Raw genomic sequence first — 23,666 nt, 5'->3', positions numbered from 1 at the left:
TTAAAAAAATCATTATTATTATTTAAATTACTATTGTAGTGCATGTAGTAATACACATGAGAAATATTTTGTCGTTTTATGCTTTGGAAGTTTTGTCCCTGGCAAACGCTGGTAAACATGCAACGTGAACTACCGTGCAGGTTACATAACATAGCTCAGAGGAAATGTCCAAATGGCTGCTGGTATCATTTGTTTTTGATCTCAAATTTCAATCTGGGATCGATTCACTTGGACAGCAACTGACAGACGTTTCATCCCACGTCAGACCCTCTGAATCGAGCGTGAGCGCCTCTGTTGATGTCGGCTGTCGCTGTCCCGTCCATTTGCTAGCGCACAGGGACCAAACTTGAAGCCCTAAGATGTTTTTGTCTGCTGCTGTTCGCTCTGCAGTATCGCAGACGGTAAGATTGTGCTATTCTTTATGGCTCTGGGTAATAATTTCAATGCCCTTTTGATCAATTGGAAAGAAATAGCTATGACTCTTCACAAGGGCAAGCAGTGCAGGCCGCTAAGCTAACTACCGTTGGGTAACATTAGCATGTCAGCTATTTTAGCTTTCTGCTGGCAAACAAGGTGATCTTTAGACAAAATTAGCTTTGCAAAGGAAAATTTACTCTGGACGTGATTAGTTACATAATAGAATTAAGTTTATTTCCACAGTTATATGACAATGAGTACCACTCTGATTTCGCATAGAGCAACTGTGAGTTGCTTAAAACACGTAACTCGTGTTGTTAGCTATGGGTGAGTGTGTCAGTGGACATTGTAGTTGTACAACATGGCAAAGCGGCGGTACTTGAATCAGTCAGTATTCAGTGAGACCCAAAAGCCTTTTTTCTCCACACTGTGGATTGCGAGGTTGGCTTTTCTGTAAACTCACCAGATGACATTGATACAGGTGCTTAACAAATGCTTAGGCTGATACTATTTCATTACTCCAATACTTCAAACATGTCATGAGTAAAAATGCAACTCTACCAGTATCTGACTTCTACTAATCTCCGAACATTGGATCATTGACAATGTGTGGATTATTGACATCTAGCTCTGAAGCTAATACAAATTGGTCATGCTCAAGCTATGTTTATGTGAGGGTAACTCGTGATGTGATGTGTAAAGTTTCTTATAGGTAAATAGTTACATAGCATGACCAAAACAGTCAGATTTTTGTCTTAATTGACCTGAGAATTGTATTGTCTTGTCTACACATTGACAGCATCCCTAGTTATTCTTTTTCCATGTAGTTTCCCCATTAACAGTCCTCTCAGCTATGAAACAAGACATACCCACCAAAGGCCCTTCTCAAGGGAGGTTCATTTCATACCATACCATTACCAGGATTTTTTTTTAGCAGTCTTCTTTCTCTCTGTGTTTGCAGGCCAGGCAGGTCAGGAATCTGCATCGGTCTGCTGTGCGCGCTGGAGCTGGTGGCATCTTTGTGGTGAGTTGCAGTTTCTTTGCCAAAGAGCAGTGCACAAGGAGTTTGTTGTTCAAGAGCTGATGATCATGTTGTCGGCAGAGAAAGTTTATTATTGTAAGAATTAACTATCATGTTGTCAGTGTGCTTCACCCCATTTGTGAGATAAATGGTGAAGTTAATGGGTCAGTGAGGTCAGAGATATTAGGGGTTTTCAGTTCTTTCAGATTTCATTCAAGCTTTTAAATCAGGGACGAAAGCAGTGAATACATTGAGCTACCAGTTCGAACAGAAATCAGCTGCAACATTTTATCTTCAGAAAGCAGATATGGGGCTGGGATCTCATGAAACAAGATTAAACAACAGGGATGAATCAAAACCAGCTTTCCTTGCTTCATTCTGTATTCCATATTTACGAGATGGAGTATTTGTACATCTGATTTAGTCTTTATGCATTAGGCCTGTTTTACTCAAGCAATAATACCAACATAAACAAATCTTCCACAACCACAAACTTAAATCATTTAGTTTTATACACTGTATTTATCTTTTATTTACATGTCGTATCATTTGTATTTGTTTCAAAACTAATTAGCCAATAAAGCTAGTTTGTAAATATGATCAACGCAAACTCAGCAGTGTTTGTGCTTCAATTTTTGCTGAAATAATCCCAAAGGCATCCGTTTTCCAAAAGCTCATAATTTATCTTGGGAGCAGCCTTTGGAGCCCATTAGAGCCATGCTTTGCAACAAAAACATCACCGGTGATATTTTCATGTAATGGAAACATGCCATGGTTTCAGTGTCCCTTGATGGTAAAGATGTTTCTGGTCTGTGATTGGGGAAATTCAGTTTGGCTAAATTGTCTTTGAACCAGTCCTCTTCAATCATTAACTTTGTTTTTGACATCTTTAACTTCAAACACCATTAAATTTAAAGCTGTTCTTTTTCTTAATTGCCAAAATGTGTTTGCTGCTCACAAGGGGGCAGTGTATGCAGAAGCAGAAATAATTGTTATCTTTGTTGAGGGTTTTGTACGGCCTGATAGCAGCAACTGTTTCCCCCTGTGGACTTGCAGGATAGGTTCTTCACATTTTATCTGATACTACTGCTCATCAGCCTGTTACAGGAAAGTGGTAGTTTGGGAGTAAAAATTCATACAAAGCAGCAACTTCAGCATCAGTGTCTTCTGAACAGGATGAATGTAAATTGTCTGCTAAATGTTACTCAAAGATGACTGAGGCTAATGATACCTTTGGTGTTTAAGTCCTTTAACACTGTGGCTTTTCTGTTCTAGCACAGAGATACTCCTGACAACAACCCCGATACTCCTTTTGAGTTTACTGCGGAGAACAAAAAGGTGAGGTTGACGTCTGTGTTGAGCAGTACATCAAGGGGGATGCACTGTGATTATTGTTTGATGGCAGTGCCCATACTCTGTCTTGATTTAAAGAGCTGAAAGATGGGTTTTCCATTCATATTTTGCTAAATAGATATTTACCACTATAATGGACTCTAAAATATGAGCACCTGATCATTGTCACCAAGACAGCAAAAAGATTATTTTGTTAGGTTCAACTTTTCTTCTTCTACTCTTTAAAGCAGGTGTCATCCATATATGTTTAACTGCTTCTCATGTAAATATTTGTGCCTCTTTGTGAGCATCACTTGATAGTTTTAATTGGTCACAGTGTTGATGTACAAAAGAGGAATGTAATTCTTATCCTGAGCAACTCCACAATCGTGGTGAAATGTCTTCTTTTCCCCTGTAGAGGATTGAGGCCATCATTTCAATGTATCCTGTTGGACACAAGCAAGCAGCCACCATCCCAGTGTTGGATGTAGCCCAGAGGCAACACGGATGGCTCCCCATCTCCGCCATGAACAAGGCACAGTGATTCTTTGATGTTTTACAGCTGTGTGACACCACTCTGAACATTTTTATGAAATTGGCTGCTAAATGTTTTACATCCACAATGCCTTATGTGTCACATTAGGGGACCTCTCTGAATGTCTGTAATTGTCCTCATTTAGGTCGCTGAGGTGCTGGAAATCCCTCCAATGAGAGTGTATGAAGTAGCGACATTCTATACAATGTTCCTGCGTCAACCCGTGGGAAAATACTTCATTCAGATCTGCACAACAACACCCTGCATGCTGTGCAACTCAGACAGCATCTTGGAGGCCATCCAAAACAAACTGGGTAGGAGAGCGAGTTTCCATTTTACGGCGGGACACCAATTAAGAGATGAAAACGCAGATGAAAACAATCTTTTTTTATTGTGTATATTTGAGATAAACAGAAATTGGGAACAAACATGTAAATATACAGTTGTCTCTGCAAGTCAAACAACAGTGAGCTGTAGCAGCAAACAAGAAGACAAAGAAGATTGACATCAAGCCAGATGACTGCTAACCGACTTCAGTCTGTGGCATTTCATAGACCACCTTCATATTTGTTAAACTTGTTGTTTTAACTCACACATTCTGTTACCGCTGTGTAATGTCAGGTAACACATCTTGAGTTATACATCATCTGCAGCTTATCAGCATGTTTTCTTTGTTTTTCCACAGGCATCAAGGTTGGAGAGACTACTGCAGACAAGATGTTCACACTAATAGAAGTGGAATGCCTGGGCGCCTGTGTGAATGCGCCAATGGTCCAGATCAATGACAACTATTACGTGAGTGCTCGACAACTCTGTGCAGATGGTTTTCAGTATCATAACTAAATTAACAAAATTAGGTTAAAACCTGAAATGAGCATGTCTGCAGAGAATACATCTCTCAGCCCCATTTCAAGAGGGCTGCTTCTTTTTCTTTCCTTTGGAAGCCAGTGCAGGTGTGGTACAGTTGACACTTGCAAGGCTCGAAACTAATGAAAAAAAACAGGGGGGAAATGAGTGAAAAAAAAATCCTTAAATTAATAATGATATGGCAGGAATAACAGTGTTGTCTCATCCATGACCTCAGCTTGGAAAAAGATCAGCCTTATGAGCCAGATGCGATATGAAATCCTTGGTTTTTGGATTTGTGGTTTAAAATGATCTGCAACTAATACTGCGCTGAATTGCCGTGGGGAATTAAGTTATTGCAAGCTGAGCACAAGTGAATGACCCAATTAAAGTAAATAGGACTGAGAAAAGGACGAATTTCTCACAACACCTCAAATTGCTGAGGTGTGATCATTAGAGGTAGAAAAGGTAGAAAGTGTAAACACCAAAGGTAAGGTGGTACTGAGTTTAGCATCTTCTAAGAATAATAAGCACTCTCCATGCAGTCTTTTTGGGTATTAGATTAATTCAGTCATTGATTACATACATTTAGTTTTTTCAAGATGGTACAGGATGTGAACAGGTTGTTTATAGCTTCTAAATGTGGAAAGCAGGCACAATTTAAATGTCTTGAGTCAGTCTTAATGCACATTAACACAGCTGTTTTTAGATAAAGATAATGCAGTAACTGAGCCCTTATTTAATGCGAGTGTTGTTGGAGAAGATGATATGTTCATCAGGAGTTATAAAACACCACCTTGTGTGATTCTGTTGTGTGGAATCTTTCAGAAGCAAACCTGCTTTGGTCATCCAGTTTTAACCTCTTCATCACTGACTTTACGAAGACCATACAGTTATTTAATGACATAGATTTGAACTGATACTGGATAATACATTTTTCCAGGCACAAAAAACTGTCAGGCAACATACTGACAAACAGTATATCTAATTCAGTTTTGAACTGAACTATTTTAGGTGACGTTTTATCCCTGACATCACAGTTATTTAGAGATTTTAAAAGGGTTATTATTTAGAAAGTCTAGTCATTTTGATTTTGAGAGTTAAAACCTGCTTTCATATGTCTGAAACATTATTGCTTTCTTAGAATTCATTACAATCATCGTAAGCTTCTTGCAGTATTGCAAAAAGTTGTATTTAAAGTATTGGCTACTACCCTTTCCTGCTCTCTCCCTCTGAGTGAATGTAATAGGATGGGAAGGTGTGAAAAACAGATTCTTTCTCCTCATTTCTCCTTTCATCTTGTTTCCAGGAGGACCTCACACCTAAAGACATTGAGGACATTATTGATGAACTTAAAGCAGGCAGAGTCCCACCACCCGGGCCAAGGTGCATACCAATGACATTTGTTTGTAATATTTACTAAAACATTGTATATGCTCTGATATAAGCATACTGTCGTTTCCTTTTTCTACAGGAGCGGGCGTTTTTCATGTGAGCCTGCAGGTGGATTGACCTCTCTGACAGAGCCTCCGAAAGGACCAGGCTTCGGTGTAAGAGCGGACCTGTAGACATTTTCAGCCATCGTTTTCAAAATCAGTTTGTCCCTGAAGCTGATAATTATGTTTAACTAAAAATATACTGTGTAAATAAATTGTTCATGTACCTCTGCTCTTGGCCTCAGTGTGTCACTTACAGGATCTAACACAGGAAAGATAAAATAACTGAAAGCAGATCTAATGGTACGGGTTGTACATTTATAATTTGGTCTACGACGACAACTACAGCATCCATTAGGTCCACTTGACAACAGGGCTTGACGTATCAGTACACAGGCCTGAAACTATGTATCTTGTAGATATTTTCTGGGGTTCTTAATAATCTGGTATTTTCTAGAATGATTCTGTTGTGTGTTTTCATGGTGGTAAAGATTTACTGCAGTTAAGTTTGGCAATTTTCTGCCCTGGACTACACTTTAAATTCTGTAATATATAGTGTTGAAGGGAAAATACTATTTTATTTTAAGTGTAACCTATCTTGACCACATAATACTGTGCTGTAAAACAAAAGAAGCTTACAGTTTCCATTGTCAATGCTACTTAAGTGAAAGCCTTCTCTGCCGAGCTTATAAAGGGTTCAATGTGACGATCAATCAAACAGTATAAACATACAACTACATTTCACAACCAGAGTCCTGCGTTTAAATTGTGCCACATGAAATGTTTGAAAACTGGTCCACCTTCCAAAACAGAAATCATTTAACACAAACTTGGTCACAAAAAAAGCCAAAACATATCCAAATAAATGTTTTTAGAAAAAATTTGCGGATGTAATGATGTTAATTCATCACATATTAATTTGACTGAACTCAGATCACAGGTGGGCTTTCTGCTTTTAATTTAGGACTACCCAACTCCATTTCAGATGATCATCCTAGTATCAAATATCCAGAAAGGGTAACAGGATGTAACTGAACAATGAATTGTTTCTAAAGACAGTTATCACTAGTTAGAAGTACACTGGAGATGTCTTGAATTATTTGTGTCTAGTGGTCTTGATTAATGAAGATATCTACAATTCACAAACTTAAAAACTGAACTGGATATCATTAATTAGTGGCTACAACTTCATGGCAGAAGTAACTTACCAACCAAAATGTAATTAGTGGTATCTTAAATTATCACTTTAACAAGTCAAAATGTAATTAAGGATATCTTAGATTTGAATTAAGCCTACACATGTGTTCCACAGACTTCCGCCTATGTTTGTAAGGTTAATCCGGTCAGGCTGTTAAATGCCTTCAACACACAGCCCCCTTCCTACAACCGCTCCTGTCATCTCCATCACGCCCGGGTGGCGTTCTCGTGTCTAGCCGGTGCCCCTCCCCCACTCCGGCTTCCTCTTGCGACTTTCAAGCCTGCTCTGCAACATACAACATGATGCATCACAGCGCATGCGCTGAACGCACATCGCGATGCAAATGTCACTGCGCAACCAAGTCAGGGCTGGCCGATACAATGAGTTGGCGGGCCGAAATGGAAATTAACGTGATCGGTTTCCTAAAGAAAGTGGGGCCAAACTCTGTAGCCATGCTCACTAGAAAAAAGGAGCCGCCATTCCACTGATAACCTCAACCGTGATCTTCGAGAAAATTCCCACTGACCGCAACACAGCAGCGGAAAAGATGACGTCAAGTGCCCATTACTGCTCTCCCTCTCCATTCCCTTCAGTCCAAATTCACTCGCTAATAGCCATCGATAGATGTCTTACACGCCACTAGCTGACAAAATGTGAAAGCACAGAGAACATTCTCAACATTAAAGGTGCGTATTTACTCACAGCGTCGATAAGATAGAGTTAAATCGTTTGACACATACCCATCTCAGTCTATCCAGCAGACGTAGACCTTATAAGCTCGGTGGGGCTCAACAGGTCACGTGACTGTTCTCGGCCAATGAAAGCGATGCTTGCATGTTTTGCTCGGCTTTTCTCCGAGAGGACGGGCGACGAACGGCTGGGATGTTTTCAAAACCAGCGATGAACGTCACACAGCCGTAGGCTACGGTTAACGTCCAATATTTAGGAAATAACTGTTACATTGCGCAATATTCACATATAGCTGAACCCGAATGAGTCGGTGGGAACGTGTAACCCAGTGTAAAGGTAAGCGCTAAACAAGGTTTGTTGTTTCCTTGCCTCGGATCTTAAGGGCTAAAAATCCTAGTTAACGTTAGCCATCTGGCTAAGTTCTGTAGCGAGCAGGCTAATGTGAAGGTAACGTGAAGTAAACTGCGTGCGAAAATGGAATGTTATGTGTCTGCGTGGGTTCGGTATAGTTGTGTGCCACGTGCGTTACACGCATTGAATACTTTCTCTTCGCTAACTGAAATTTCACCCGTATCTGCTTTTAATAACTCACTGCCTTTGAGGCGAGAGCACAGAAAGGCGATAGGAAAATGTCGGGGCGAAACGGAGTGAGCTGGGTTAGCCCCAGTCAGCCAGCCAGCCAGCCAGCGAGGCTGTGTCGGGCTGGAAACGAGCTTGCTAGCTAGCTAGATTAAGCGCTGGGGAGGGGGAACGTTGTGAGGGCAGCGAAGGGGCTGCAGTGGGCTTTTGTCTCGGGCTGTGCTGTGCTCTCGTATTGAATATTGGTCATTAAAGCATGAACTTGAATATTCTTTGTCCAGAGTTACATTACTCAGTGCATTTACTCGTGGAACGTATTTCAGGACATTACGTACATTAGCTCGTTGTGTTTACTAACCATAGCCAAGTTGAAAATTTTAGCGCTCAACAACATATTTCTGTCTGTGCATTGAAGGCAAGTACGAGCGACATTACCGTGAGGTGGGTGGTGTTGTCTGCAACGATCTCGCCAACGCCACCGTTTATTAATACTCAGCTTAGGTGAAGGCATACTAGCCATGCAATTTAGTGTAAAATGTAGTTATGGCTTGCTAATTCATACAAGGAACTAGCATAGCTTGAATAACCAAGAGCTTGCGCCTCCCAGCCAGTGCCTGTGACATCTTGGGGGTGTGTTGCCTGATACAAAAGCTGCCTGTTTTTAGATGGCTGGCCGTACAACGACCGCTCTCAAGCAACAAAACGTCAGCCTTAAATTTAAAATACCTAAAGTTAAATAGCTTTATTGTAAAGACTGCATTTATATACACTTTAATGAAGCTTATAAAACCTTTCCATACATTACAAGCAGTACCAGATCATGGTAAAATTGCCAGTATTTTAAATGCCAGTCATCTCACACTCATATGATCGACTACTAATTGGGAAATTGGGAGGGGAAATAAATATTTTGCCACGGAGTTATATTACATTTTGGCATACATGTAATCCATGTACAATATAATAACTGAAAGGAAAACAGAAACTGTTCATTATTCAAACAGTCTAAACAGTTTATTCACAGAGGAGTCTTAGTGAGTCATCAAAAATATCGTTTCTAACAACAAAAAGCCCCCCCCCCCCCCCCCCCCCGTAAACCCCCTTAACCCCCTCAACCCATGATCTCTCTGGACCTAATATTAGAATTCATGTAAAATTAACATTTGACTGCCCAGGAAGGCATTATCAACCACAGCGAGTATTTGTATACATCTTCCAAAAGAAATTGTGAAAATTCACAGTCAAGAAAGCCAACCAATATTTAGGCATTTGCACTTAAATTCATACTGTACTTTGTGTGGCAATTGGTTGGTGGCATTCTGTGTTTCTTGTCTAATTAGTCACCACATATTCTTACAGAGATTGACATACACTCATTTCAAAAAGCTGTAGTGTTGTCAAAGTAACATGGAAGATGGAGGGTTTGTAGTTTCAGCTAAAACTAAAAACTACACAGTCATTTCACTCATTGTTGCATGTTAAGCCAGAGACGAGGAACTCATTGATGAAACTGTGGTAATGTAGTTGGGGTTGAATGACAACGTGCATACTTTCAGTCAGTGTCCAAAATTAACTTTTGGACTTGTACATGAAAAAATCCACCGGGCAAGCATATTGTTTTTTACTGGCCAAAATGATAAATTGCCTTTTTGTCACACAAATACATTTGTTCCAGTACATTTCATTGCGATAAGGCATTAAGTTGAATCCAAAACCTAAAGAAGAGGCTGGAGAAAAATTTGAACCAAAATTATTTTAACAAATCGATCAACGGTTATTCAGTTCAAGAAGCCTCAAACTCAAAATTCTGCTCAAGCATTTGCTTTTAAATGTACTTAAGGATCAAACATACAGTAAATTTGGCTATTTTTTAATCTCATCATTGTGGGTGTGTATCAGACTGACACAGACAGCCAAACACAAAGAGCCCACCTATAAATGACACCAGTAGAAGTAGAGACTGTCAGCATCATTTTAACAAGAATGATGTAAGTCATAGCCCTGGCAGTGCAGAGACCATACACTGTTTTTCATATGAAAACACAAACTATATCTCATTCTTCTCTTGTTATCGTGAATGTGTATCATACAAGAAGGATATCTGCCATCAGCGTCAGGTCTTAGTTAATTGTTTGTGGTGTGATTAGCAAGCTTTTCGTTAATGTGCCGCTGTAATCAGGTTAACTCACAGATTCACCGCGATGCATGTTTTTAGTAGGTATTCCTTTAGTGTCCACAATGAGTTTATGCTATTGTCAATACAAAACTGCTGGTCCAAAATAAAAATGCATTAAGATCTTGCAGGTATACTTGGCAACTGATGACGTATCAGATGGTGATTTGGCTGCGAATGAAGAATTTCCACATTGCAAAAGGTTATAGTTTGAGAATAAAGTTAGGAAGGGCTGTATATCGCTATGGAATTGTTGGTACCAGTTACTTTGATGCCAGTTCCTGAACAACATGTTTTCAACACCAGTTTCATAAAATCCATTTTCACTAAAAGAAAATTTCAATCCACATTACGTTGCGATTACTCACTTCAAAGGAAGAAGCCGTTCAAAGACCTGGGAGCAGCTGGAGAAACTGTCTTTCCTCTGCGTACTTGACTCAAACCTGGATAATTGGACTAAACCGTACGGGTTCTTACAATGTGTTGTGGGTACTCTGGCATCCGTACCATGGTACCCTTTTTTGTGTCATTGAGGTAGAGGTGTATCCTTATATTTTCTGCAGTTACTCTTAAGGGGTAGGCTGTCTGACAGTTCAATCTTCTGCCAGTGCAGAGATGTTTGACATTGAAATGCTAACATGTGTTTATATAGCCGTGTGTGTAGAAAAGGCTGAATGTCTAAGCTTCTATATAAACCTCTGTCAAACTAATTTCGATTTAATCTTGTGTCTGTAAGGGTATATGTTACTCTTTAGTCTAGCTAATATTGTAATACACTGTACACCTTTGTAACAAATTTTCTCTTGTAATTTGTGGGGAAATATTTCTACTTTCTACTACTGTACGACTTTAATTCACTTACTACAAATCTCATATTGGTGTTCCAGACGAGGAGCAAATTTATCACTTTTGGTTTCAGGATTAGCACATTCTGGTTACTGTATGTTTATCACTTCAGCTGTCTGAGTTGTAGGGCATCCATGTTGCATATCAAATTACACAATGCAGCTGTGTTAAACTTAAAGGCTGAACCAATACCTCTCTGACAGAAGTAGTTTTTATTACAGGACCAATGTCACTGCATTATGTTACACTGTGGTAAAACATGTTGCTTTACTACAGTATATTGCAGACTCTTGAAATTGATCATTTGTGATAAATAGTTCACCTCGAGCCAGATGGAGGTTGTGCCCAAACCACTGAAGCCTTGTCCAGTTAATCTAGGAGACTGCCAGTGTCTGTCATTATAGAAGCCATTTTTTTCTCCTGTTAACTCCAACAGGTAAGACCCACTGTGTGACAGTGGTTTGGCAGTTTTAATGGCCTTGGTAACTTCATCTCATTGTATTTTAAAGTGATACTACAACAAGCAGTGCCATGTGGTGCAGCAATTACAAAACATTACTTTCACAGTATGTGCATTTGACTGTTATGGCCAACTGACTAATGCCACCATTAACTCTTCATGTGTACCACACGTGTAAGGTGAAACAGCCAATGGCCAAACATCAGTTGACCTTGACTGATCACTGTTGGTAAAATATGACATGCAGAGGGAGAGTGCAGTATCTTTGTCTCTTTGTCATCATTTGTGGCAGGGTTTTCTTCTTTGACTCATTTTGATCTTGATTTTGCTGCTCCTCCAAAGCCTTTTCTTTCACTTTCATCCATCCATCCATTTGTTTTTATTGGTGCCCACAGTGTCATTGCACATGTTTGTCACATGGTGTAACGTATTCTTGTCATTTGTTGGTGCAAGTTGGAGAGCAATTGGGATCATTTGATTTGAAGGATCTCTCACGAATGCAAACACACTTTTAGTTGTTGTCATGTATGAATGAGATGAGATTGCAAGTGAGCTTTATTGGTGGAATTGTTTGTGTTGTGATGTTGTATAATCTGTGGTGCAGTGCAGAAATGAATTGAATGAATGAATTATTATCTGATTGACAAAAAAATCTGTCAAAGTAAATTTTTTTAAGTGCCCAGTAAAAATTGAAATTATTTGCAGGTTACAGCTTCACAGAGCCTCAAGAGTTGATTGCTTTTCTACATGAATAGTTTTTGTTTTTTGTCAGTTCGAAGATTAGAGCATTTTATTTGTGCTGTGAAATAACACTATTAATCAATCAATCTAGACTAACTAGATACATGGAATAATAATGTAAACACTGGTGTAAAATTGTTTGTTGCAGTCCTGCTGTGGTGCTTGTCTGAAGAACCTTGACATTCAGTCAGGGAGTAGATTTGGTCTTCTTGAAATATTATTTTCTCCGTCTACCTTGGCAACATTCAGTGCCAACATTCATCCTCTGATCTCACCCGGATGTGTTGAGTGACAGGACTGGATACACAAAAATCAGATTTTCCTCTAATTTCTGCCAGATCGTGAAAATCAGATGAGGGAGGGTATGCAGTCACATCAATTTTACACACTCAGCCCAGGCAAATGTTCGTACAAGCAGAGTGAAGGAGAGAGTGTCAAAAAGCGATGCAGATTCGTGTAAAGAAATACAACCTCGAGAATAACATAATGGACAGTTTGACTTGAAATATTGACCATTAACATATTCCTTACAAGCTGATGTCCACTCTAGTCAAACCGAACCAAACACTAGCACATAAAGGTCCCACTGTATGTATGACTGGGCACGATACCATGGCTACTGAAGGCTTTCCAGACATACTTTAAGCCTCTTTGTTAGAGAATAGGGTATTGACCAAGGTGCTGTAAAGCAGGAACAATTATATAAGTACATACAGTATTCCCCAGTATGCTGCTTTTTCATAAGGATGGATTTGCAGTGGATTTGTTGCTGTCAGTAAGACAAAACAGGCTTTCCTATCTTAGTATTTATTATTATTATTATTATTATTCATTTGCTTTTGTGCCCAACATAACCAGTTTTTACACATTTATAGATTGTTGCATACCGTAACAGACTGATGGATCTGTCCATGTTAAAAGTTTTTTTGCATCACGCATTTTTGGATGGTATGTTGCGTAATTAGAGAAGCAAAATGAGAGGTGGCAGGGCAGGAGAGTGACCTTCACAATGAGAAAGATGTGGCAGGGTATAAATGCAAATCACTGAAATGGAAAAGAAAGTGTTAAGCAATTTAGCAATCATTATTCTACCTGAAAAGATAGAAATGCTTATGAAATGTAAGAATTTACACAGGTCTGTAATGGTGGACAAACAAATTTCCTCCAGTGTGAACCTCAGCTCACTGAATGTTTGGGCTCAGTATGACTCATGAAGGTGGCACCCTTTGTGCTCAAGACCTTTCTCATGACAACTTTATCCTAGCTGGCTGTAAGATGTTTGGATTTAGGTCTAATCCTTATACCATCTTGGAGCACAGAGATATGAATTTTGGCTGTAATAAAGCTAAGAAAGTATTGACTTTTTACATAATACTACAGTATATTGTAGTATACTGCAGTTCCTCTTTTTTGTTCTGAGTGATCACACCAGAGCAGTTTCTTCAGGGAAACCCCCCAAAACGGTCAGAGGGTTTTTTTTTTTTTTAATTCATCTTCCCCCTCAGCAAAGTGAAGACCAGCGCCCCATCATTGTTACCAAATTACTGTCACTGACTTATGATGGTCTATGTCGCTCATAATTCAGGTGTTTCTTTAAGAATTCCTCGACCTTAATCATTGGTAGTCACTGCAACATTTAAGGAAGGTTGGAGTAGATTTTAAAATACCCCAAAGACAGAGAGCTAAAGGCAGAAATGATCTGATTCCTCTATTTCAGGCAACCTAAGATTGTGCTGTAGGCCTGTGCCATATAGTAAAAATATACATCATACATTCGGATAAAGACACATCTTCCGCTATAGCACATTCTCTGTAATTAAGTAAATTACTTTAAAATGACCACACGGAAAAGGCCTGTTTATCCCAATGTTAACCAAAGTGAAACCTGATTTGTGTATCTGGCACACAATTCAGATCCGTTCCAGCATATAATGGGTTCTTCCTTGATCCATGCATCACCTTTTCACCATGGTCCATAAAAATCGGGCCAGTCGTTTTTCTGTAATCCTACTGACAAACCGAACTCCATGTGGCAGAAGCAGCCCCTCTTTGAGGTACAACCTCCTTGTGTTTTCTTTGCTGGTTGTCCTTCTCCTCTTCCCTCTCGCTGTTCTGTGTCACATTCACTCTCCTCCATGTTTGCTTGTGTTGCCTTCATGCGCATATCCTGCGTGCCTTGGGGAGGAACGCAAAGTGTTATAGCGACGGCCCAAATTTCCCGTCATCCCTTGTACTGGACTGAGTAGTTTAAGGTTGCAGATTTATGTTTGAAAATACAAACAATTATTTTTGTTTGTTTGAAACGTATCTGTTCAGAACATGATAGTTTATGCCGGTGATGCGTAGTTTTAACTAAGAGTGGGCGATATGGCCAAGATCCTCTATCATGGTGAATGGAAATTTATATTATGGAACAGTAATATTTGTAAATTCAATTAAGAAATGGTTTAAGATAACCATACTGTACCATTCTTCATCACATTTGATTATTTCCTCTTTGGGATTTCTGTACAAAAAACTGCCTCGTGTGAGATAACATTTGAGTTAAAAACAAAAGACTCAAAACAGTAAGACTAACTTTCTTTAAAAATGGACGTTTTAAGGTTCCAAATGAGAACAGATGCAATAGAGGTGCATTATCAGCATGAACTGCAACTCTCACATCACGTGATAACATGGTAAACAGTTGCATGGTATACACTGTCATATCACCCAACCCTAGTTTTAACCATTAGTGAGGTTGCTGTCAAACGTCTTGACCCCAGCAGTATTTTACTACTATGTTTTTGGGTACTTGTCCTGTGGTGAATGTCATTAAAGTTTGACATTGCTGAGAGCTGCTTCCTGTCTCTCATTCCACATTGCTCACCACAGTATTGCTGTAAAGAGTGTTATTTGCAACACAGTGAAATAAGTGATATTGCAGGGCTTCACAAAGTCCTGACCTCAGTCCACATCGGGACTGAATGGCAAGTCAATCCAGATACAGCCCATAAATCAGTCATCATCAACTGGTATCACTGGTGGAGGAGGCCAAGTCCGTCCTGAGAGTTCTTGTCAATTGGCTTGCCAACCTCTGGCAACAAACTGAAAGTCCATAGGTCATAGTACACCCATTATTCAGAATCAGATTATTCTCATCCTCCTACACGTGGACCCGCCATCAAACCGCTCAGCTCCCAGGCTCGCCATTCCCTGGAGCCGACAGCAGAGCGCTCTGTGGATACTGGTGGTAACACCAGAGTTGAAGGAGAATAACTAAGCTTGTCTGGTACATACAAGAAGTGACACTTGGATTTGTTTTCGTTGGCCAACTGTTGTATTGAGTCTCAAACGGAGTATTTTTGTTTGCTTTCAGGGTTCCCAAGAAGGGATTTTTTGTTGAGATAAGGACTAATTCATTGGTAGTTTTGGGGGTTTTGTATTGGGCACTGGCTGCCGTCTTGGTGGAGTACTGACCCCACACTGTCAGCTCAGACAAATTCTGGCCCTTGGACAAATGTAGTTGAGGACGCCTGCCTGTACTTAGTGCTATGTATCAGCTACAATATGTTATGAAGTGTAATGTTTTCTACTTTGAAATTTTCTATTGATCAATAAATTGTTAATGATGATGAATATACAGTGTAGCTGGAGATCATTCAAAGTGGCCCTGTACCGGCATGAATGTGCTTTTAATGTGGCTTATTTCCCTATCTTTGACATTGTTCTCATGGCAACGTTAACTGCCGGAGACGGTGTCATGTGTTGTTGCTGCTGAGTTCACACGTTAACATTACACTGGAGAATTTGCTATTAGTTCCTAAATTGCAGATACTGAATGCGTCTCCTTTTGTCTAGTTCTGCAACAAATGTAAATGTAGGTGTAAGAATATGTCTGATATCAGAGTCAGAAATGAATGTGGAGTAACTGTCTGAGCCTTGTCTGCCTCGATTTCGTGCCGGCCCAATCATGAGATGTGATGTTAATTAATTGATCAAATTTAATGTTATCGTCAATCGTTCCGGAACTCTGACCTTGAATTAATCAGCTGCTGACCTTTGAGTGATAAGTTTGAGAACCCCTGTGATGGAACATGATATGAAACCACATCATCAAATTATGTATGTCGTCATATCGCACAGCCTTATTCTGCTCTGTATCACTTTCTCTTCAAGCTATAGACCTCATTTGTTTTGCAGTACAAACAAGACCTAAAACGCTAGTGCTGTTCATGCTATCGCGCCTCTAGCCTGAGTGCAGTTGGCTCAATCAATTGAGCGTCTGCGTCTTCGAGGGGCCCTGCAAATGTGCGTTTGTGCGTGTGTATCTTTGTGTGAAGAGGGTGGAGCCTCCTGATTACACAACATGTGCTAGCCTTTGCCAGCAGCTGAATGTGTGCAGAGTGTTGTTTTTGTTTGGTACGTTGAGTGCATATCTCGGTGTGTAACGGCTGATGGTGCCGTGATAATCCACCATGTGCTTTGAAAGACTGACAATTTGAGAGCCTGTGACCTTCCTGCAGAAGAATACAGCATGACGACGCAAAAAGGTGGAAGGAAAGGCAGGGTTGTAATATTCCAGTGTTCTTAGTTTTTAATTATTAATGAGCTCTTACAGTTTCCTTTTGTGAATGAGTAGTGAGAGACATAAGAGTGCACTGACAGTTTAGGAGGAAAGACAATTTGACGATAGGTGTGTGGCTTGCTTTCTTCATTGCTTGGCTGCGTTCACTGAACTGATGCCTAAGAAAGCAGTCATATCCTGTTTACTCTGGCTCACAGTGACCATGCTTGCTGAAGGCCAAGGACCCTCCTGTTGCAAAAAAAAAAAAAAAAGGTTAATGAGTTTTTCATTCACAGGACAATTTCTGTACATTTCTTATGGTTTGATTGGATTTGTTGCATCTCTCCGTGCTGTGTGGGACTAAGCATAGTATTTCTCTGACCTTGAACTATATTTCGGAAATGTGGTCAAAGTTGGTTAATCTTTGACACTGATATGGTTTACCATTGGTCCTGCTTCAACACTATGCAGGTCTGCTTGTTTCAGTTTGCATATATATAAACTGAAGTTAAAACAGCATGGCCACGGTCTATGAATAGTTTTCAGATCAGCTGCATATATCAAGGTGTACATCAAGAAAGCAATATGTAGTGTACTCTAACAACACTTTGATCAAAGTTAAAGTTGTTTTAAGAATAGGTTTTAAATTGGTTGCTTTTTGAATGTCTTATCAGCTATTTTACCATAATTTAGAACAGTAATGATGTTTAGCACAATTCATACAAAAGGCTGTTTCAGAGTGCTTTACACACATTTAAGCTTTAATAAGAAATGGAAACAGTTGGTTTGTTCAAATTTACACGACATGGTAGCTAATTTGAATATAATGAAAGCCGAACCCGTCAACATTGAAATAGAATTCAAACAGTCTCTACAACAAATTTAGAGAGAGCAGCGTTAAAAAGAATCCGTATCCTGGATAGTGATGGCAGATTTCAACTAGCTCTAAAATATTCTTAAACCCTAGTTTATGTTGGTGGTTGAAAAAGATGACAACACCTTAGGTGATGTTTGTATTTTCACATCATCGAGTGCATCACCCCTTGAGTAGCTGCGCAACATCAGAGTAATTGTTTCCCATTTCCAGATAAGAACATACATGCCCTGTTCTCCCTCCTGACAAAAATGCATGGAAAAATATCCAAATCTAGATTAAGAGCAACCTTTAGTTAGAAGCGAGTTGGCCTTTAGTGGCTTTGTTTATTTAACAATTTGATATATGTCTCATGGCTGCAGCTGCTTCACAGTAAAAGCCCTCTAGTGCTGCCAATAGCTACTACGTCATGTATGTATTTGGTAACTAGTAAGAGTTTGAAATAGTTTTTGGTGATATATTTAGACGAGGGGTGGTATACTGGGATAGATTTGTTTTTTGCCTTTATTGGCCACTTCAGCAGCACATAAAAGAACACAAAATCTGAAATCACAATGAACGAGGCTTCTTTTGTATCTGAAATGGTGTTTCACACACTGAGTGCACTTGAGTGTTAAAATGTGAGGTTGTCACGCCAGCTGTCCATATTCTATAGCAGTTCAGTAGCAGTTGGAATAAATTATGCCCAAGGTCTCATGTTTGAAATGCAGGCGGTGTAGAATGGCGAAAGGAAGGTAAAGGCTTGAACCCCTGATACAGCAGATAAACAGCAATTAAGTGTTAAGCTTGCATCTTTGACACAGAAGTTCATCTCTTTCACTCTGTCTGGGGTTATGTCCTTTAACTTGAGAAACCATTTAAATATAGAAATATTGATAATGAATATGCTGGTTGTGATCTAGTGTTGACTGTACAAACACAACACAGATCCTAGTATCTAGATGTAGTATTGCGACCAAATGGTGATAGGCATTTTTCCAACCATCAGTTAATAAAGCAAATAATCTGTGTGTTTGTGTTTGTTTTATTATGATATTAATGTGCACGATAAAGTAGTCAGTGTGAACCCGCTGAACGTGTTTTATACACAGTATGACTGGTTTATCTGCACCATCTTAACAGCCCAATAGTGAATACACTGAAACGAAACAACTACTTATCTTGCACACTGCACGACTGTTGATGAAAGACTTTGTTTGCTCAGTAGGCTGTTTATTCCTCCCAGTCTGAAGATGTAGATGCTGTGTCAACCTTTACACGCTGGCCTTGCCGAGGCTTAGTCTAGTACCGTAAAGCTGTGGTTTTGGCACAGCTCAGGCAACCATGTGTCGGGCCTGTGATCGGATCGGCATGTCATCAAGCTTAATAGGATGTGGCAGGTGTAGATGGAGTCATGTCTTGAATGTCGTAATGAAGACTGACACAGCATTTCCCCCCCGGTTTATTTGTAAGACTGAGGCCTGCTAGTTGCTCATATTAACTTCCTTGATGATTCCTTGCGGTTGTGTTGGCGATGTGTTTCCTTTATAGTCATGCAAGTGCCTTCAGGGACAAAGATGACTAAGCAATTTTATTCATTTGCTCGGTGAAAAGATATTAAATTGAATGTTTTATTGTTGCACTTGTTCTTGTCAGCATGAGTTGAAAACTGACCAGTATTTTAAAAATAATTAAGCTTTGTTTACCTGACATTGATGCGAAGGTGTTCTTTATGCTTATTTAGCAGTTTGGAATTAGGTTTTCAATCTGGATTTCTCCTGTTGAGACGTTTCTTTGAAAGTTGAACAGCAACAGTTCTCCAGTGTTTGGCTCAGTCATGTGAGCTTGATTCAGTGGTGGAAATAAGAACAAGACCCACGCCTAGGTCCTAACCTTTGCTCTAATCCCTCCCCCACTCCCTCTCCCCTCCTGTTTAACCCGTAATCAGTAGTAAAGGCCTCATTGTTCTTGTCTGTTTCTTGGGTATCTGATCATTGACCTACATTCACAGCAGTGGCGATAGGCTCCTTACGGCCCTCTGAGTCTCCCTCAGACCAATTTAATGGGCGTGTTTAAGTGGGCTGAGCCTTTTTTCCTGCCAGTAAAGTTAACCCTATTGACGCCTCTCGTGTACAAACATTAGCTATTTTATGAGGCTTTTGATTTGTGTGCGAGCCATGCCCTGAGCCTCTGCCTTGTAAATTTAGAGCTATTCCTGTTTTTATGGAAGCTTTTAAGTGATGGATAAGGCTGTGAAACAGTTCAGCACTCATTCTTACATAAGAATACACATTTAGGACACATAAAGTACATTATGTCTGGGTCTTACAACAGCTTAATGCTTGGATTATTATGAATAAAGCCAGAAAATTTGGTGTCCTGAAAGTATTTTTGCCAAACCAACACGATTTGTCTTTACATTGAAGAATATGCTTCATGTACTCTAGATTGGGCAGAAAATTAACCGTTTTGTCCACTTGGTTGACTTATGCTTACTCACCACTGCTTGCACTGGCAGCTCATGCTTTTGCCATGTGGGAGACACTGAACCAGAGCTCTCCACCTCTTCCCAGGAACATGACTGGCTCATTTGTGCAACCAAACAGCGACTGGAATGAAGGCCAGACGCTCTGGTCAGAGGAGGCGTGTTTTGTCTGTCTGGGGTTAGGGTAGTGAGAGGTGAACAGACGCCTTGAGGCATCCAGTGTCACTTGCTGTTTGTTTGTCCATGTCGAAATGTGCCTTCAGTTCAGACGACCCAAGCGACAGGGAAGAACCGCACTTAGGTTTTGTGGGAAATTTTTTGCTTTTGAGTGCATGGATGTCACAAATAGATTATTATTATTGTATATTTAGAAGTAATTAGCAGGTCTGTGATTTTGTGGACTTTTACTCCTTACTTGCGTCTTTGATGAAAGCCACAACAAGAACTAATTAATACAGGGTATTTGTTAGTCATACTATTATTTTCATTGCCAATTAATCCAGTATTCTTTTATTCAATGAATCTCTTGCTCCATTAAATATGAACAGCGAAAGTTACCAGATATTTGATTTTGATGTTTTAAATTGCTTACTTTGTCTGACTAATAGCCACAAATCCAGTGCTCTACTTTTAAAAACATTAAGAATAAGCTCAACCAGAAGATAATTAATGTTATTACATTATAAATAAATTGAATGAATAATTCATTGTTAAAAACATGGAGATTAATACGTTGAATGAATAATTCATCTTCAATACAATGGTCAATTTTCCATCATTTTAGAAATAATTAGGATTACTGACGTGCTGAGGAGTAGGATTTTCTTTTTGTTTTGTCCACAGGAAGATAATTGAACTGGACATTTCTAGGGTACATAACAGATTTGTGAGATTTGTTATACAAAGTGTGAGGTATTTATATATTACAGGCACATAAATTGTTCGGTGATAAAAACGGTGAATGCTGCTTGTCTTTGTGTGTGATCATGTTGAGGATGGCTGGCTCTTTGCTGGGTATTGTTGCCTTTACTGCTCCTCTCTTATAGTCTCCGTAATCGGGCCTTTGCGCCTGGCTTTGTCCTGCAACTCATTAGGGAGTCGGAGGAGGAGGAGACGAAGGCTGGGAGTGGATGCGCAGCTGAGAGAGACCTCCCCCATCATTTAGCCTGACGGCATACAGGGCCACAGTCACGTGACTGGCTGTTTACTGTCGCAGCAAGCGTAGTGCGTCTCCTTGAGCGCATTACAAGATTTTCCTGCCTCCTATTGTATGAAAAAAATAATCTAGCTTTTAATATAGATTTTCAAATATTCTAGCTAATAATCCACTTGGTTTTATTTCTTCCACTGTGTAACATTTTAAACACAGTGACACGCAGAGCTTGTTTTCCAGTAGGTTCCTTTGTGTGTGCAGACGCAAGTGCAGCCACATGGGAGACCAGGGGAAAATCACATGCATTTTCCACATGGTGTGTGTGAGAGCACACAGCAGGCAGTACTCTGAAAGCTGTAGTGGAGTAATGTTGCTGCTGCTGCTGCTGGTCGTGGTGGTGGTGGCGGCAGCGGCGTACTCTGTGCTCTGTGTGTCAGGCTCAGTGCTATTCTTAGCCCTCTTCCCTCCCGGTCCCATCCTGCAGTCTGTGGATCAGGTTACCGTACTGTGTGTGCTCTTCATCTATCCCAGCTACACCACCACACTTTTCAGCAGCCCCCCACACCCCCACCATACATCTCCACACCAGCTCCCTCCCAACCACTACACTCACGCAATGACATGCACTGAAGCAGCCGCCTCTGCTGTCAGGGCCAACATGCTCCAGCACTACAGGGAATGGTTGTTATTGTTGCTAGTTAGGAACCAGTGGAGTCTAAGTGCAGGAACACCAGGTTATAAATAAATACAGAGACATCTGTTTCTCAGAAGGACCAGTGGTGCAGCCAGCACACTTAACTTGGGATTTGACCAAGGGTTCGGTCAGTGCAGGTGGATATTTAGAAACTGAAAACTTCTGAGCCATAGTTTTTCATTATTAGTGGTTTGTCATGTCCAGGCCTAGAGAGGGTAGCTAAGAAACTTTGCTATGTTTATAATTCACAGCATCGTAAAAATACATTGACCTCCAGCCCTAAAACTAGTACATCTTCCTTGTTAGTGGTTGGGTCCACGTCCTCATTACCAAAGCGCTCCGGGATGACTGTCGTTTGGTTTTTTTTTCAAGGGTGCGTAGCTTTTATTGTCCTGTGGATTAACCTAGCGGCAAACGTTTAGTGCTGCAGTGCTAAATGTTGACGTTTACGTTACGGTTGTTTGCTGGGTTAACCACTCGCAAAGGTCCAGTGAAACACTACTAATGACGTGTATCGTCTGGTAACAAGACAGGGTACGTATGTTAAAACCGTTAATGATGATTTAACAAGTATTAGTTGTGTTGCTAGTAGCTATTACTTTTATCTGACTTGGCTCCTCCCAACCACAGATGGTTTACAAGACATTTTTTCTGGTGTTTTTAGGTCAGCTTCTTGCATTTTTCACCCTTATGAACAACAACATTTGGTACTTAATAAAAGCTCCTTGTGGTTTCTTGGTTTGATTGATCTGAGCAATCGGAAATGACGCAAAACAGGCATTTTCAGTGTGTTATCGTGCTTCCTAAGCAGACAGTCACTTCTAGCCCTCCATCTGCAGTTCGCATCACAACAAAAGAGTGACGTGACATCATCTGCAAACAACCTTTTGACTGTAACTGATTGTTTCAGGTGCACTATTGATCAAGTTGTTGCAATTTTTTGATATGCAATTATTTGATATGATATTACAGCAAAGGACTTCTCCAAAGTAATGATTTGCTGCTTTTCCCTTTTCCCCATGCCATCGTAAACTGAATGTTCGACTGGTGCTAGAATAAAACATTTTATTGATCGAATGTTTATTCTATGAGTTTTTACAATACAATACAGGGGAATCAGTAATGGTTCAATCATTAGTTGCAGCCCAAATATATTTTGTTTTCTCTTCAGTGTCTTCGCCTTGGAAGCTGAATTATTTACGGCATCGCTGATGTTGAGGCTGTGGGAACCAGCCATCCCAAGTGTCCCTGGTGTCACATCTCTCTCGATAGCACTCTCACCCTTTTCTAGTCATGATTTTGCAGTTTGATACTCCGTTTCATTGGAATTAAGTGAGTAAGGTGATTGTTGTTATCACTGTTTTCACTGCACGGGATCCAATGTCAAACTAATCTCAGCTTTAGTCTCTGTGAACTGTAGTAGTCATCAAGGCAGGGTTTGATCTAGGCTTGAAACAGCCCAAGGTTAATGGCAGAGCTTGCAGGGGCTTATGCAGCCCTGAGCTGCTCATGAAACGCAGTGAATGCGAATGCCAAACTGGCGAGAGCCCAAATACCTCTGTAATTATAGTCACACCCTCCTCGCCTCGTCTCTGGACCAGATTGGAGTCCTGTCAGCGTTTGTTTTCTGGTCTGGTCCCAGGCTGTCCATACCGCTTTAA

General features: G+C 40.2%; 2 protein-coding genes across 3 annotated transcripts in view; both read left to right on the top strand.

Moving 5' to 3' along the window:
* The first annotated feature begins 157 nt into the window (after positions 1-157).
* ndufv2 (NADH:ubiquinone oxidoreductase core subunit V2) lies at positions 158-5,820 on the top strand. Its single transcript, XM_076744630.1, has 8 exons — positions 158-401; positions 1,379-1,441; positions 2,714-2,776; positions 3,189-3,305; positions 3,451-3,619; positions 3,991-4,100; positions 5,461-5,537; positions 5,626-5,820. The coding sequence occupies exons 1-8, from the start codon at positions 360-362 to the stop codon at positions 5,717-5,719; spliced, it is 735 nt and encodes a 244-aa protein (XP_076600745.1). The 5' UTR covers positions 158-359; the 3' UTR covers positions 5,720-5,820.
* Positions 5,821-7,619: 1,799 nt separating this feature from the next.
* The window catches only part of ankrd12 (ankyrin repeat domain 12), a 34,516-nt gene continuing 18,469 nt past the window's right edge, over positions 7,620-23,666 (top strand). The window contains exon 1 of one of the 2 annotated variants that reach the window (XM_076744438.1): positions 7,620-7,811. The gene's annotated coding sequence lies outside the window, so the exon portion shown is untranslated. The remainder of the gene's footprint in view (positions 7,812-23,666) is intronic. The other variant, XM_076744439.1, reaches the window with a different exon arrangement.

This window comes from Chaetodon auriga, chromosome 12 (assembly GCF_051107435.1).
Source record: "Chaetodon auriga isolate fChaAug3 chromosome 12, fChaAug3.hap1, whole genome shotgun sequence".
Taxonomy (NCBI): Eukaryota; Metazoa; Chordata; class Actinopteri; order Chaetodontiformes; family Chaetodontidae; genus Chaetodon; species Chaetodon auriga.
Note: the sequence above shows the minus strand (reverse complement) of the source record. Positions and strands in the feature narration are given on the sequence as shown.

What these genes read in the sequence shown, in the direction of transcription:
- ndufv2 (XM_076744630.1), top strand. Translation starts at nt 360, where the DNA reads ATGTTTTTGTCTGCTGCTGTTCGCTCTGCAGTATCGCAGACG. An exon ending in CCATCTCCGCCATGAACAAG is followed by an intron (nt 3,306 to 3,450) that starts GCACAGTGATTC and finishes GTCCTCATTTAG; the next exon opens with GTCGCTGAGGTGCTGGAAAT. An exon ending in GGCCATCCAAAACAAACTGG is followed by an intron (nt 3,620 to 3,990) that starts GTAGGAGAGCGA and finishes GTTTTTCCACAG; the next exon opens with GCATCAAGGTTGGAGAGACT.